Below are 12,651 nucleotides of genomic sequence, written 5' to 3'. Positions count from 1 at the left end.
TTCCAAAAAAATTCACTGGAGATGGCTAGTACCGGGCGTAGGAGACAGATAGACGATGTAGAGTCTGCAGATGACATTCCACGTAGTAACGAAGTACATCTTTCCTTAACTAAGACACTCTCAATCTTGACTGACATCTCTGTCGCTTTTAGATTAAACGTCCAAAGATTGAAGCTGGTATGGAAGATGTATCCTCTTCTGAACTAGAATCGAATTCAAGCAATGATGATGAAAAGGAAGCCGATGATGATTCAGAGGACATGGATGGTGAAGAACAACAATTCGATGACGAAGAGCTACTTGCCGCGTACACGAGGTCCAAAAAAGATCAAAAAGGTTATGTTGGAGTGAGTCGAAGAGCTGAATGAAGCACGAATCGATGCTCACTACTTCACAGTCAACTTCAAAAGCTGGAGTAATCAAATCTATCTCGCTCAGGGATTTTATGTGCCATCGCCACTTGACTGTCAATTTTGGACCGAGAATGAACTTTGTCGTCGGTCATAATGGAAGTGAGCAAAAACAGATACACACTTCACCTTTTTTTCGTAGCGCTTATTATCAACCAGGTGGTAAATCCGCAGTTCTCACTGGTATTGCTGTGGCCTTGGGCAGTAAAGCTACCGTCACTGGACGTGGTTCTGGTCTCAAAGACCTTATACGTCAAGGATGTGACAGGGCCATCATAACTATCGTTCTTGCCAATTCTGGCGAGGAAGCGTATCGCTCTAACATCTACAGTCCAAACATCGTGATTGAACGCACAATCAATTCCAACGGTTCCACTGGCTATAAGTTTAAAGCATCGAAAGAAGGAAAGACTCTAGCCAATAAGAGATCTGAATTATCTTCTATATGCGACCATTTCAACATCAATATCGACTCACCGTTGACAATTCTGACTCAGGATCAGTCTCGAAGTTTTTTGCAAAATGCTGATCCTTACAAACTCTACAAGGTATGTTTGAACGTACATTCTATCTAAATAACCTAACGAAAATTGGTAGTTTTTCCTCAACGGTACTCAACTTTCATGTTTACTTGATACTTACGAGTCTGCTGGTCAAAACATTGCATCTCTTGATAATCACATCAAGCGACAAAAAGAGGCTCTTCCTGATTTAAAAAACAAAGTCGAGGGTCTTAAGCGGAAGATCCAAGCTTCAAGAAAAGTTATGAAGCAACGGAGGAAGAACAAGCAGTTGCTGATTGAGCTTGCTTGGTCCTACGTTAAGGAGAAAGAACAGGTATTAGATAAGCTGTGATCATTCGTTCAACTGACATGTGACAGGCTAAAGAAGAGGCCGAAAATGAAGTCTCTACATATCAAGAAAAACTTAGTTTGGTTCATGTGGAAATCAACAAGGCTGAAGTCAGTCTGATATACATGGTGCAGATATAGAAATAACTGATCCCCGAAACAGAGGGAAATGCCTCAGGTGATCAAAAGAATTTTACAGACCGAGCAGGATGTCGAGAATCAAGACAACTCACTCAGGCCTCTTCTTCGTACGGTTAAGGACGCCCAAGTTAGGTACACTGAAGCTCGTAAAGAACTCAAAACAATGGAGGTTGGTGCACAGTTGACTTTGTCGTAAGTTGAATTATCAAGCTAATTGGGTCTCTGTTTCTAGTTAGCTATTCCAGACATTGAAACCGAGTTGGCAGAAGAGAAAGCCTCTTTAGTAAAGTTGGAGAAAAAAATTGAAGAGCGACTACGTCTGAATGAACCTGATCAGATTGAGGCTCGTGAACGTTTGATACAACGTCGAACTAAATCTGAAGAAATCCTCGGTAAAATTCGACTTGAAAGGCCAGCGCGCGAACGCGAGCGTCAAGAGAAGTTTGAAGACCAAAAAAAAAGCAAGCGTGAACTGGAACGTATTGAAGATGAAATCAAACAATTAGATCATCAAGCAATGCAAATTAATAACCAGATACACAACATCAGTCGACAAGAAAACAACCGTATGGCTGCCTTCGGTATAAATATTGAGCCTCTACTCGACGAGATTAAAACCACTCAATGGCACGAGAAGCCTCTTGGCCCGTTAGGTTACTATGTTCATCTCGACGATATGCACTACGCAGACATCCTACAGAGGATGCTAGGTTCTGCTCTTTGTGCATTTGCTGTTAAGCACAACGAAGATAAGGTAAAGTTGATGGGGATTATAGACAAACACTTCAAAAGGTATCGTGATGTTCATTATATACCCAGTCACCCTACTGATAAATATATCCATAGGGGCTATCGTCCAGGGAATTATACCGCAAAGGAAGGAGCACATCCTCCGGCCATCTTCAGACATGCGGGAGAGTTATTTGACTATTCGGGGGGCGACTTATCAAATCTCGGCCCCACAATACTCAGCAAACTCCGAGTAAGTTGTCGTGAATTACCTACAATTTTATGTGCTCTTACCATTTCCTCAGTTCGATAATGAAGAGGTTCTTCGGCTCCTCATTGATAACTGCAACATTGAGAGAACGTTTCTCGCGCCCAACATTGTCGAAGGTAACAGAATGATGGATCATACCTTGGGAAAGGGCCTCAATCACGTGACTATCAACTGCGCTGATGGTATGACTACTGCTGGTACTGCTAGGTTAGCTGCCTTTAATGTTAAATGCAGAGAAGGCAACGTTAAATAATAATCTAGTACTCGACAGTCAGGCCCCACCAATAGATATAGAGGTGTCCCTCTCTTCACCGCTGATATCGGGACTGAAATTCAGTTAGTCATATATCAACTTTCTTCCAAAGCTGCTAAAAGCTAACATCAATCAGAAAACTTCAAAATCAGTTGCAGGAAATAGAAAAAAAACGTACAGAACTTATGCAATCAACGAGCCCTGTTCGCCAGCATATTGCAAAACTGCAAGGAGAGATGACCTCACTAACAGTATGTTCATCTTGTATTTCTCAGTAGCAAAATATTAATCTTTGCCTACAGAAACTGATTGAGTCCCTGATTAAAAAGATGAACCCACTAGAGAAAGATCTTGACTTGACAAAGAGAAAACTAGCAGAAATGGCTACAACAGAAATGGACTCTAGTGAATCTATCCGTGAAGTGAGCTAAAGCTACACTGCAACGTTTTTGGCATACTCATGAAATTTCCAGGAACTGCAACAGAAGATAGGCGAGCTTGAACTGAAAATTCAGCAACATCAAGGTGACATAGAGAAACAAAAGCAAATCATATTAAATCGGGATGCAGAAATCAAACAAAGACAAGATGAAGTTGACGCCCATGCCCCAAGAAAGCAACAGTTGATTGTACGTGGTGTCATCAAATGCACTTCAGGCAGTTGCTCATGATCTGTTTAGGAAATGATGAACAGTCTAATTCAGGAACGAAGTAAAATCGAAAATTCTCAGCGTCATTACCAAAACTCTCTCGCTAGCTATGAACACCGTCTTGAAGCTGCCAAAGAGCATCTTGCAGGTGTTGCTAAGAATCTTGAGATATTTACACAAAAAGCGAAAAATTTTGCCCCTCAACGAATTGAGACCAACCGAAAACCTGAAGAGTTGGAAGCTGAACGGAAAAGTTTAGACAAATCTATTGCTGAGGCCTCAAAGACGTAAGCTTGTACTGATATAAAAATTTAAGCTTTCTTACCTTAAGAAATAGTCTCGGCTTTAATCTCGATGAGCTCACGGCCGATTACAGGAAGCAAAAGGAGATTTGGCAGAATGCCTCAAACTCCATCAGAGATCTCAAATCTCTTTATAACATGCTTCAAAGAGCTATGATTAACAGACGTACTTGGTGGGGTCAGACAAGAAGTCATATCTCAATTCGAGCGAGGACGGCATTTGTGGTGTTTGAGAGTTTCAGAGGGCTGGATGGAAGATTGGAGTTTGACCATCAGCAGGGCAGACTATCTCTCCTTGTATGTCTTTTCCTTCTAGAGTTGTAGACACATTTGTTGATACAATGTGTCATAGGTACATAATCAAGTCTCCACCGAATCACAGAATGGCACCTTCACTCAGACGTCGCATTATAAAGGTACCAAAGCTCTTTCGGGTGGTGAACGATCATTCTCTACAGTTTCGCTACTTCTCGCCCTTTGGTCCACTGTTCCTTGTCCCCTTCGTGCTTTGGACGAATGGGATGTGTTTTTGGATGCAGCCAACCGAAGAGTTGCTGCGAAGAATTTGATGGAAGGTGCCAAAGAGAGTGATGGGAAGCAATACATTCTTATAACACCACTGGATATGCAGGGTATTGATATCAGCGGACCGGATAAGAAGATTATTAGGATGGCGGATCCAGAGCGTGGCCAGTTCGTCCTCTTTCTCTTATGAATGAGGAAAAAAGCAGCTGACAAAATCATTTAGAGGCACGATCGAGTTACAATCGCAATCAATGTAGAATTAGAGGTTTTATTACATTCTATCGTGTTTTTCTTATGCTCCTTGATCAAGAATAATTGTAATCACTTTTTCTTTCGGGACTCCTGTTGAGATTATTTAGCCAAAGATTGCTCTTGCACATGTAGGATAATTAAATCATATTAAATAACTATTGTCCTAGTAGACAAGAGACTTGCCTGAATATGTATACCCAAAGCACAATGTTAATTTTTGATAGATCACGATAGGAAGAGTGTCACTAAACATGAGTTGTTTTGGTAATATCAGAAAGTCATGTGTTAGTCGACTTTTGAAGTCGAAAAAGGAAAAACATATCAAAACAAGAGACAAACGTAGGTGAACAGGTAAAGAAAAAATGTCTATGGGCTTCTAATTTATCAATACAGAGCCACTCGTAAGAATGACGCTCGTTTTCCGTTATAACCTTTTCCTTAAGCAGGTAATTCCTGTGTTTTTTCTTCTTTTCCAGCGGGCCGAAAGATGTTTAGATATAAGAAATATCGGTATTGATATAAGCTGCTTCGGCATTTGTATCGCAAGATGATGACAACGTAGATGATTGGTTGTTACCTTGATAAGAAATAAAAATTTAAATCAGATTCGTGTTCCATTCCGATCGAGATTTCGAAAGATTAAGGCGGACAAAGATTGGGGAAAGTATAACGGAAAAGAGGAGTGGAGAAGAGGAGAAAGGTTAGAGCAATGAGAGCCCACCGAGGAAACCCATTGCTGCTCCCATAACAACTGTTGCCAATCCTCTACTCACAGGTGCCTCTGCCCTTCTGCCCTGTGCAGATTTCTTCTTGGTTGGAGTTGCAGTTGCCGCACTCGTTTGTGCAGCATTGGTACTTGTCCCGCTTGGGTCTTGTCCATTTACTCCCTGGGCAGAGTTGATTTGTCCGCCGCCATATGGCCATGCATTAATCGTCGCGTTAGGAGGCATGAAGCATGTAAGACCGAAAGCGGTACCATCAACAAAATTGTAAGGAGAATCAGAAGGGACAGAAAGGGTAGTGTTAATGAGAGACACAGGTTCAGCAAGTAGGGGAACTGGGGGGTGTGGAGTTTTAGAACCTGTGGTACAATTGGGGCCGTAGTCTCCAATCTACTCGCCGAGTTAATAAAATGCTTAAGATGAGAGGTGGTGTTGTAAAACGCACGAAAGACGTGTTACCAAAGAAACTGTTGTTCTCGATGACAAAATCCTTTGCACTCGTGATACCCTATCTTCTATCAATACAACACAACTTGACTCGACATCTTGGTACTCACCATACCAAAAACAAATGCACCCGAAAGTTTGTTGTCTTTTATCACAGCTCCAGTCGATTTGTTGGTGCCGTACCTCTCATCAGAGAACCAAGCATCTGGGCCGACAGCCTGCATTCTTTTAGCGATATATTCATTCAATCAATCGCGAAAAGCCACTTACGATACCTATCTTAATCACTGCCTTGGAGTCTTGTCCGCCCCGTGTATCGTTACCCATGTTCGTGGCGAAGCCTCCATAGATAGTGTTGCCTTCTACCACTGTACCAGAATAGTTACCGATCGGATTCCACGGTAAGACATCGACCACTAAGCATTTTGTCAGCTTGCTTCTAGACCAAAAAAAAAAAAAGAGAAGAGCATACTGTTGATGCCTCCAAGCATAGTCCTCTAAACGGCTTGTCAGGCGTGATGTATTTCATAAAAGTACTGGAAACCCACCGTCTTGACTCGGATAGTGTTGTTTCTGACAGTTGAACCCGGTGCACCAAAAAGAACAATCCCTCCATCCGTTGCATCCGTAATATCATTGTTCTGCACCAAACTGGCTGAGCAGGAGAGCGAGATACCGTCTGCCCACTTCATAAAAGCCCATCAGCAACAGCTCCAGATGAAAAAAAGTCGGCAACACTTGCCATCTGGAAAAAATCCGTACCGCATGGACCGATATCATTGTTTTGAATGGTTGCATTTTTGCAATTGAGCTGTCCTTCAGCACTATACTTGGTCAGTCAACCCGCCAGCCACCACCTTCCATGTCACTTACATGTGCATACAAGACCAGCCTCTATCATTCAAAACATCCCAAGTCAACTTTGTCTTTCCAAAAATCCACGCATTCATCCATACCTTGGATCAAAACTCTTTACATATTCAATCACCTGGTTGGCATTTGCTCCGCCAAATTCAATGTTGCCTCCTCCAGCAGTATATATCGCTTCGTCGGATTTTCTGTTTCCATTCACCTGGCAAGCGCTGTTCAGATGGGCGATCAAGCTGAGAAGCAACGTACAATGACATGACGCAGAGCTGCACCATCTTGCCCTTGGTTAGCGGCATTGACAGCTGTGGTTTTGTTAAAGCCCATCACAAGCAACGTTGCACGCGTATCGTCTGTGGGGTATCCTTCCGTCGAGATTTCCTGTATCCGCGTCAGTCAATGTGACATAACCTCTCAAAGACGCATCGCCAAGATAGTTGAGCCAACCTGATTAGCAGCCGTATAGTTGAGAGCTTCATTCAAGCTATATGTTTTGCCAGGACAGAGAACAAGTTTGTATCCCGCACCCCCTCCTTGAATAAGTTTTTGCAGGCCGGTGGTGTCGGTGTTATTATCGGTACATGCTGCATTGACAAGGGAAGCAGCAAAAAGGGCGAGGGTGTAGGTGAAAAGGATTGTCGGTTTTGAGTTAAGCATATTATAAATGTACAAGAGAAAGAAAGAGAATGATAAAAGATGGAAAAAGGGAAGAAAGAAAAGAAAGTTTATGCGGAATGATTGTAAAAGAATAAAAAGTGGAGGTTATACACAGCGTTACAGTATGGTGAAATCATCTACATATAGTTTTATCGCGACCATTAACATAATTTTTGAAAGATGATCCCTACAACAAAGCTACTCTAAGCAATCTTCCAACGCTCTCTTACGAAAAACTGAGGTCGACAAGGATGGTTACTATACCCAACACAATTTCAATCGCACTGACACTTCATCAGTATCATTCTTGGCAGTAGAAAGCATAGCACATACATTAGAAAGATCACAATAGCTTCCAGTCTTTCTCCATGACTACTATTCACACTTTCTTTGAGTAGCTTCAACATATCTTGCAAAACATCCACGCGGGCATTGAGTAACTCAACACGTTGGCCTATTTCCAAATAAGATCGGGCAGCGTTGTAAAGGGGTTCTAGGTCAGGGAACGACCAAAAGAACTCCTAATATAGCAAATGGTATCAGAAGGGAAAGTAATATGTAGAGGCCGTCGGAAACTTACAGGAGAGTCGAGAATGGACCCGACGAGGTTGATATTTATCCGAAGTATAAAGAGATTACCAATTTGTTTCATGATTTCACTTCTTGGCAGCTACACAAGTCCATCAGCCCTTGCACATAGGGTAGAAATCGAACGAACACCAATCTTTCCAGTCTCTGATAATGATTTGGGCATGTCCTTGGTTTGCTCAATTGTTGCCGAAATCAACTCTTCAAACAAGGAGATTTTAACAGATTGAGACAGTGCATGTGAAAGAGAGAGTTTGGTCATGTACGATGAACCTTTCCGAAGAGTGATAACATCGTTGTATATTCTATGTCAGAATCAGCTATGTCACACTCTTGAGATTTCACATACCGAGAATAATCAGCATAGTAGAAATTAAGATCTTCCATCTCAACATCCTCTGCTGACAATCTCTCAATCTCAAACTTCTTCCTATCGGCGTAAATTAGCATAGCCTGTTCAACGGGCAGTATTGCCGCTTACAAGCTTCCTAAAAACCTTTTCTCTTCTTTCTCGGTCATCCCCCAAATGACAACACACCCATACTCAAACAAAAATACATCTGGAATCCACTCATCTTCAAAATCTTCATCATCTTCCCTCTCGCTGTCCGCATCTATACCCGCACCATTTACTCCTACATCCTCGCTTTGCTTGGGTGGTTGGTGCGAACGACCGCTCCCAGGTCTTTTAGAGAAACCAGGGCGACGCTTTACTTCAGATGAGGTAGAGTTGATACGGGAAGGCGAGGCGGGACGTTGATGCCCATCGCCTAAATTCAGCAAATCTGCTTCTGGTACATGAGACATTTGCGATGCTTTGATGCGGGGAGAGTTTCGATGGGCCGGAGTAAATGGAGTAGGAGGCGGGAGATATGGTGTGTGTAGGCATTCAGTGTCAAATATTCTAGGATGACATCGATGATAGGCAGCTTTAGCACTAAAGTAGGCTTGCATTGCTTGGAGATTATACGAGCTATCCCATCGTTAGTTGGGTATAAAAGCATGTCGGGACTTACGCAGCAGTGCAGTATGCAGTAACTCGAGGCAACTTTGCCTTTTCCGACTTTGTTAATCGCTGAGCATCTCGCCGAGCAGTACCTTTTGGGATTTGAGACAATGGCGTATAAAACTAGCTCATGATATCAATTTTGTCCCATTCAACAGTATCCAAAACCCACCTCTACACCTTCATTCTTATCTTTATCTTCTAATCGTCGATTCGACTCTTCTTCGTCGTCCTCCTCTTCTTCAGGAATTGTCGGTGTTTCCGGCTGGGTAGGCAATACCTTAAGCTCTATCATTGTGAAGGTTAGCCTCTTTCAGTTTTTGTACTACGATGACCGACTGCTGCCTAGTTTTGACGTCCTATAACCGGCATTAGTGAACCGCCTGCTAACATACCAATACCTACCTCATAGGTTGTCTCTGCTCTCGTTTAGGTTGAGGGATTTGTGCATAAGGTAGCGGGAGCGTATTTGTTGGTTTGGAAGGCATTAGGTGTAGATATTATGCTGTTTCAATATAATGAAAAGGAAAATTTGAATTTTATGACGAAGATATGAATTGCTGAAAAGGTTGATTAAATTAACTTGTAATTTGCCTTAATTACATATCAACTGCAACCTTACCATCATCCATCGCGAAAAATCATTTATAAGAATATGAATGCCCATTAACATTTTGATTTTACTCTTCCATCTTTCATCTACCTTTCAACGCCCTTCGGCTTACATGGATGCGCTCTGTATCTTCCCAGCCGACGCTTGTACTGTATTCGCCAGGAGCATCATATAGATGCAACCGCTGCCACATTTTGATATCAGTATAAGGATGAGAACGGTTTTATGTAGGTTCTTATGTCCTCGCACTTGCCCAATGATAAGTCTATACGAGTTTCCGGCACATTCGCTATCATCTCGCCTCCTTGTCCATCAAATGATTACTTTGCGCCACTTTCCGGCCGTCCCTTGCCTGGGCAGTTAGCTAAGCAAGCTTGACGCCAGTCTTCAGCGATATGGAGAGGTTGGCTTTATCAGTCATTTGGGCATCCTGAAGACAATAGGGATTCTTGTTGTCAATGAATAAGTCATAAAGCTTTTAACTCTGAACGAAAACCGTCACGAAAGTGCCAAGGATATGGATACTTGCAGCAAGACGAGGTAGTCAAGGCCATCTATCATGCCAAAATAACTCTGCAAGAACTAGACATACTAAGAAGGGCTTGAGCAAGTCGTCAAGACAGACTGGAACGCGTACCAAGGTATACGGAGCCAACGATGAGTACAACAAGACAAGATGTATCTGTTGATATTAATCTATCAACGCTTGTCAGAAATTCATCAAGTTCACAAGTATGAAAGATCGATAAGCCGAGGACCACAGAGCTTGGGAGTAATCCCACCAGCTCAACCTACAAGCCAGGCTTTCGTTCTCTACTGCAAACAGGATGCAATGTCATAAGTAACAGGTTTTGCGGCATTTGAGACATAGTCCCATGCTGTCAAATAACCAACAAATCTGCCCTGCTGTTGGTTTGAAAGCTCGTTACAGCTTCATCGATACCTCGTCTTTAACAAACCTGTCCTCATCTCTTCATAGCCAGATGGCATACACTCAAAATACGCATCTGACCACCCGTTTTGAGCTTAAACAACATCCCAGCCGCTGTCTTCACTCAGGTCTGGAAATTTTTTTCTCGCTGAAAGACTCTTGATCGTTATGCACTCACGATAAAAAGACTCCAGTTCAAGGATTGATGCTCGCGTGCCTGTCAAAACCTGACGGAAGCAACAATTAGGCATGCGCAAAGATTTGATCCGCGCCTGCTTTTTTTTTGATAAACAACGCCTTTTGAAACAGTATACATTAAGAAAAACACATTAATTTTTTCATTCTTAAGTATCTAATATCCATGTCCAGCCAAAATGTGTCGGGTCTCATGGCAGGGCTGTCCCTCCTTGGCCCACCATCTCCAGGAGGTTCCAAAACACAGCCAACCAATAAAGCCTATACCCAGTCCAGCTCATTGTCCGCCCAGTCCCAAAATCGTCTTCCCCCTGTACTGAAAAAGTACATGAACCCTGGTTTGGTAAGACCTCCTAATAGTGCTCTCAACAGCTCCTCTTCCGCCTATTCTGACTCTCGCGGTCCCCTTCTCACTCTTGCCGGGGTCAATGTCGCTCATCCCAAACTTAACCCTGGCTCTTCAGTTAGCAAATCCAACACGTCCTTGGGTCAACATACAGCTCACGGAATACACGGTCCTGCTCATGCTACATCTTCCAGAACCATGGCCTCGGCTCTAAACCCTTCTTCCAAACATGCATCCAACACTAGCTCTGGAACAGGAGCAGTGGGCGGGTCCGGTAGAGGGATGGAACTGGGCAAATACGATGGTGGTTTGGAAGAAGACGAAGCAAAATACTCTGAGGCGACTGGACCAGGGGCGAAGATATTGGAGCTATCCAGTGCAACGTAAGTTGGATGGTCTGTTCCAGGCGCAAATTTGATGACTCTTTACCTAGTGGTGGTGCCATCGAACTTTCCCTTCCTTCATTCACCATTGGTCGTCCCCTTGGGAAGGGTAAATTTGGCCGTGTCTATCTTGCAAGGTCCAAAGTTCCTCCGCATTTTATTGTGGCTTTAAAATGTCTGCACAAGTCGGAGATAATTCAAGGCAAGGTCGAAAATCAGGTTAGGAGAGAGATTGAGATTCAACAAAACTTAAGGCAGGTCTTGGCTCGTCTGTTTAGCTTGCATTGGGCTGATTGATTTCAAGGCATCCGAACATCTTGCGTCTATATGGCTATTTTCATGATAACAAACGTATCTTTTTGGTTCTTGAATTTGCTGTCAAAGGCGAACTATACAAACAGTTATCGAGGCTGGGAAGGTTTGATGAGAAGAAGAGTAGCAGGGTGGGTCTTCATTGTAGTTTTGTTTTGATGACTGCTAAAAGAAATTGATAGTACATTGCCCAGATGGCTGATGCATTATCCTACCTCCACAGAAAGCATGTTATCCATCGAGATATCAAACCTGAAAACCTTCTTGTGGGCCTGAACGGTGAACTAAAGATTGCAGACTTTGGTTGGAGCGTGGTGAGTGCACAATTTTGAACTACAACTGCGGATCTTATTTGGATCTAGCATGCACCAAGTAACAGGCGAAACACGCTTTGTGGGACATTAGACTATCTTCCTCCAGAAATGGTCGAAGGCAAAGAACACACAGCTGCTGTAGACCTCTGGGCTTTGGGCGTTTTGTGTTATGAATTTGTTGTTGGCGGCCCTCCATTCGAAGTGCGTAGTGTCTTTTCTTTGATGAAACTTCTGGTGGCTGATTGATCTGTAGGATATGTCTGGAAGTGCAGCAACATACAGGAGGATCAGAAATGTAGACCTGCATATACCAGCATGGGTCTCTTCGGAATGTACAGACCTAATCAAGCGTGTACGTTCATTGTAACTCTCTCTTTATCCTCTTGTGACTAACAAGGCTGGGATGCAGCTTCTCCGATACAAACCTGAAGACAGAATGCCCCTTTCCCAAGTCATGGTTCACCCTTGGATCAAGATGTATGAAAAGAAGAAGTCAATTGGAAGCACTGTCAGAAAGTCTTAGAGCAACGTATTTATATGGGAGATGATGTTGGAGCATTCTGAATACGGATTTTTGCTACAAAGTTTTACCTGTATTTTCTCGCATAATCACGGCAGTATAGACTGACGGATGTATATCTTGCACATAATTGAACATGTGTCATGACTAAGAATGATTGAAGCGCACCATTTTAGACAGGAAAGACTTGCTCGTGTGGTGTAAGAACATGAACTGACTCTGAACGACAACATAGAAAGCCTGCCTCTCTTGTAGCCATAGTCTTCATAATTCCTTGTTCATTCCTGTCACGGAACTCTTCATGAGCTTTACTATTGCATTCAAAGTTTCAAAGATACTCTTCTCATTATCAATGCGTATCCAGCT

At 42.8% G+C, this 12,651-nt stretch overlaps 4 protein-coding genes across 4 annotated transcripts; 2 read left to right on the top strand and 2 right to left on the bottom strand.

The window, feature by feature from the left end:
• Positions 1-21: 21 nt before the first annotated feature.
• Positions 22-4,389, top strand: L203_105865 (uncharacterized protein; the record flags this gene model as incomplete). Its single annotated transcript, XM_066215227.1, has 18 exons — positions 22-93; positions 153-347; positions 398-512; positions 570-958; positions 1,008-1,247; positions 1,292-1,372; positions 1,425-1,571; positions 1,635-2,194; positions 2,249-2,384; positions 2,437-2,609; positions 2,664-2,738; positions 2,792-2,906; positions 2,958-3,077; positions 3,129-3,284; positions 3,336-3,592; positions 3,643-3,904; positions 3,960-4,300; positions 4,356-4,389. The coding sequence occupies 18 exons, from the start codon at positions 22-24 to the stop codon at positions 4,387-4,389; spliced, it is 3,468 nt and encodes a 1,155-aa protein (XP_066071324.1).
• A 696-nt stretch (positions 4,390-5,085) lies between these two features.
• L203_105864 (uncharacterized protein) lies at positions 5,086-7,077 on the bottom strand (the record flags this gene model as incomplete). Its single annotated transcript, XM_066215226.1, has 11 exons — positions 5,086-5,496; positions 5,552-5,614; positions 5,664-5,771; positions 5,824-5,969; positions 6,026-6,050; positions 6,102-6,239; positions 6,296-6,377; positions 6,427-6,447; positions 6,510-6,625; positions 6,673-6,801; positions 6,868-7,077. 11 exons carry the CDS (start codon positions 7,075-7,077, stop codon positions 5,086-5,088), a joined length of 1,449 nt encoding a protein of 482 aa, XP_066071323.1.
• A 226-nt stretch (positions 7,078-7,303) lies between these two features.
• Positions 7,304-9,159, bottom strand: L203_105863 (uncharacterized protein; the record flags this gene model as incomplete). The annotated part of the gene is made up of 10 exons (XM_066215225.1): positions 7,304-7,361; positions 7,411-7,598; positions 7,658-7,747; positions 7,796-7,970; positions 8,015-8,095; positions 8,147-8,638; positions 8,682-8,794; positions 8,844-8,959; positions 9,011-9,030; positions 9,077-9,159. 10 exons carry the CDS (start codon positions 9,157-9,159, stop codon positions 7,304-7,306), a joined length of 1,416 nt encoding a protein of 471 aa, XP_066071322.1.
• A 1,417-nt stretch (positions 9,160-10,576) lies between these two features.
• Positions 10,577-12,288, top strand: L203_105862 (serine/threonine-protein kinase ark1; the record flags this gene model as incomplete). The annotated part of the gene is made up of 7 exons (XM_066215224.1): positions 10,577-11,139; positions 11,190-11,393; positions 11,444-11,582; positions 11,634-11,765; positions 11,814-11,966; positions 12,019-12,117; positions 12,175-12,288. 7 exons carry the CDS (start codon positions 10,577-10,579, stop codon positions 12,286-12,288), a joined length of 1,404 nt encoding a protein of 467 aa, XP_066071321.1.
• Between the last annotated feature and the right edge of the window lie 363 nt (positions 12,289-12,651).

Source organism: Cryptococcus depauperatus, chromosome 7, assembly GCF_001720195.1.
Source record: "Cryptococcus depauperatus CBS 7841 chromosome 7, complete sequence".
In the NCBI taxonomy this organism is placed as follows: Eukaryota; Fungi; Basidiomycota; class Tremellomycetes; order Tremellales; family Cryptococcaceae; genus Cryptococcus; species Cryptococcus depauperatus.
The sequence above is the reverse complement of the archived record's forward strand: the minus strand, read 5'-3'. Positions and strand labels throughout refer to the sequence as shown.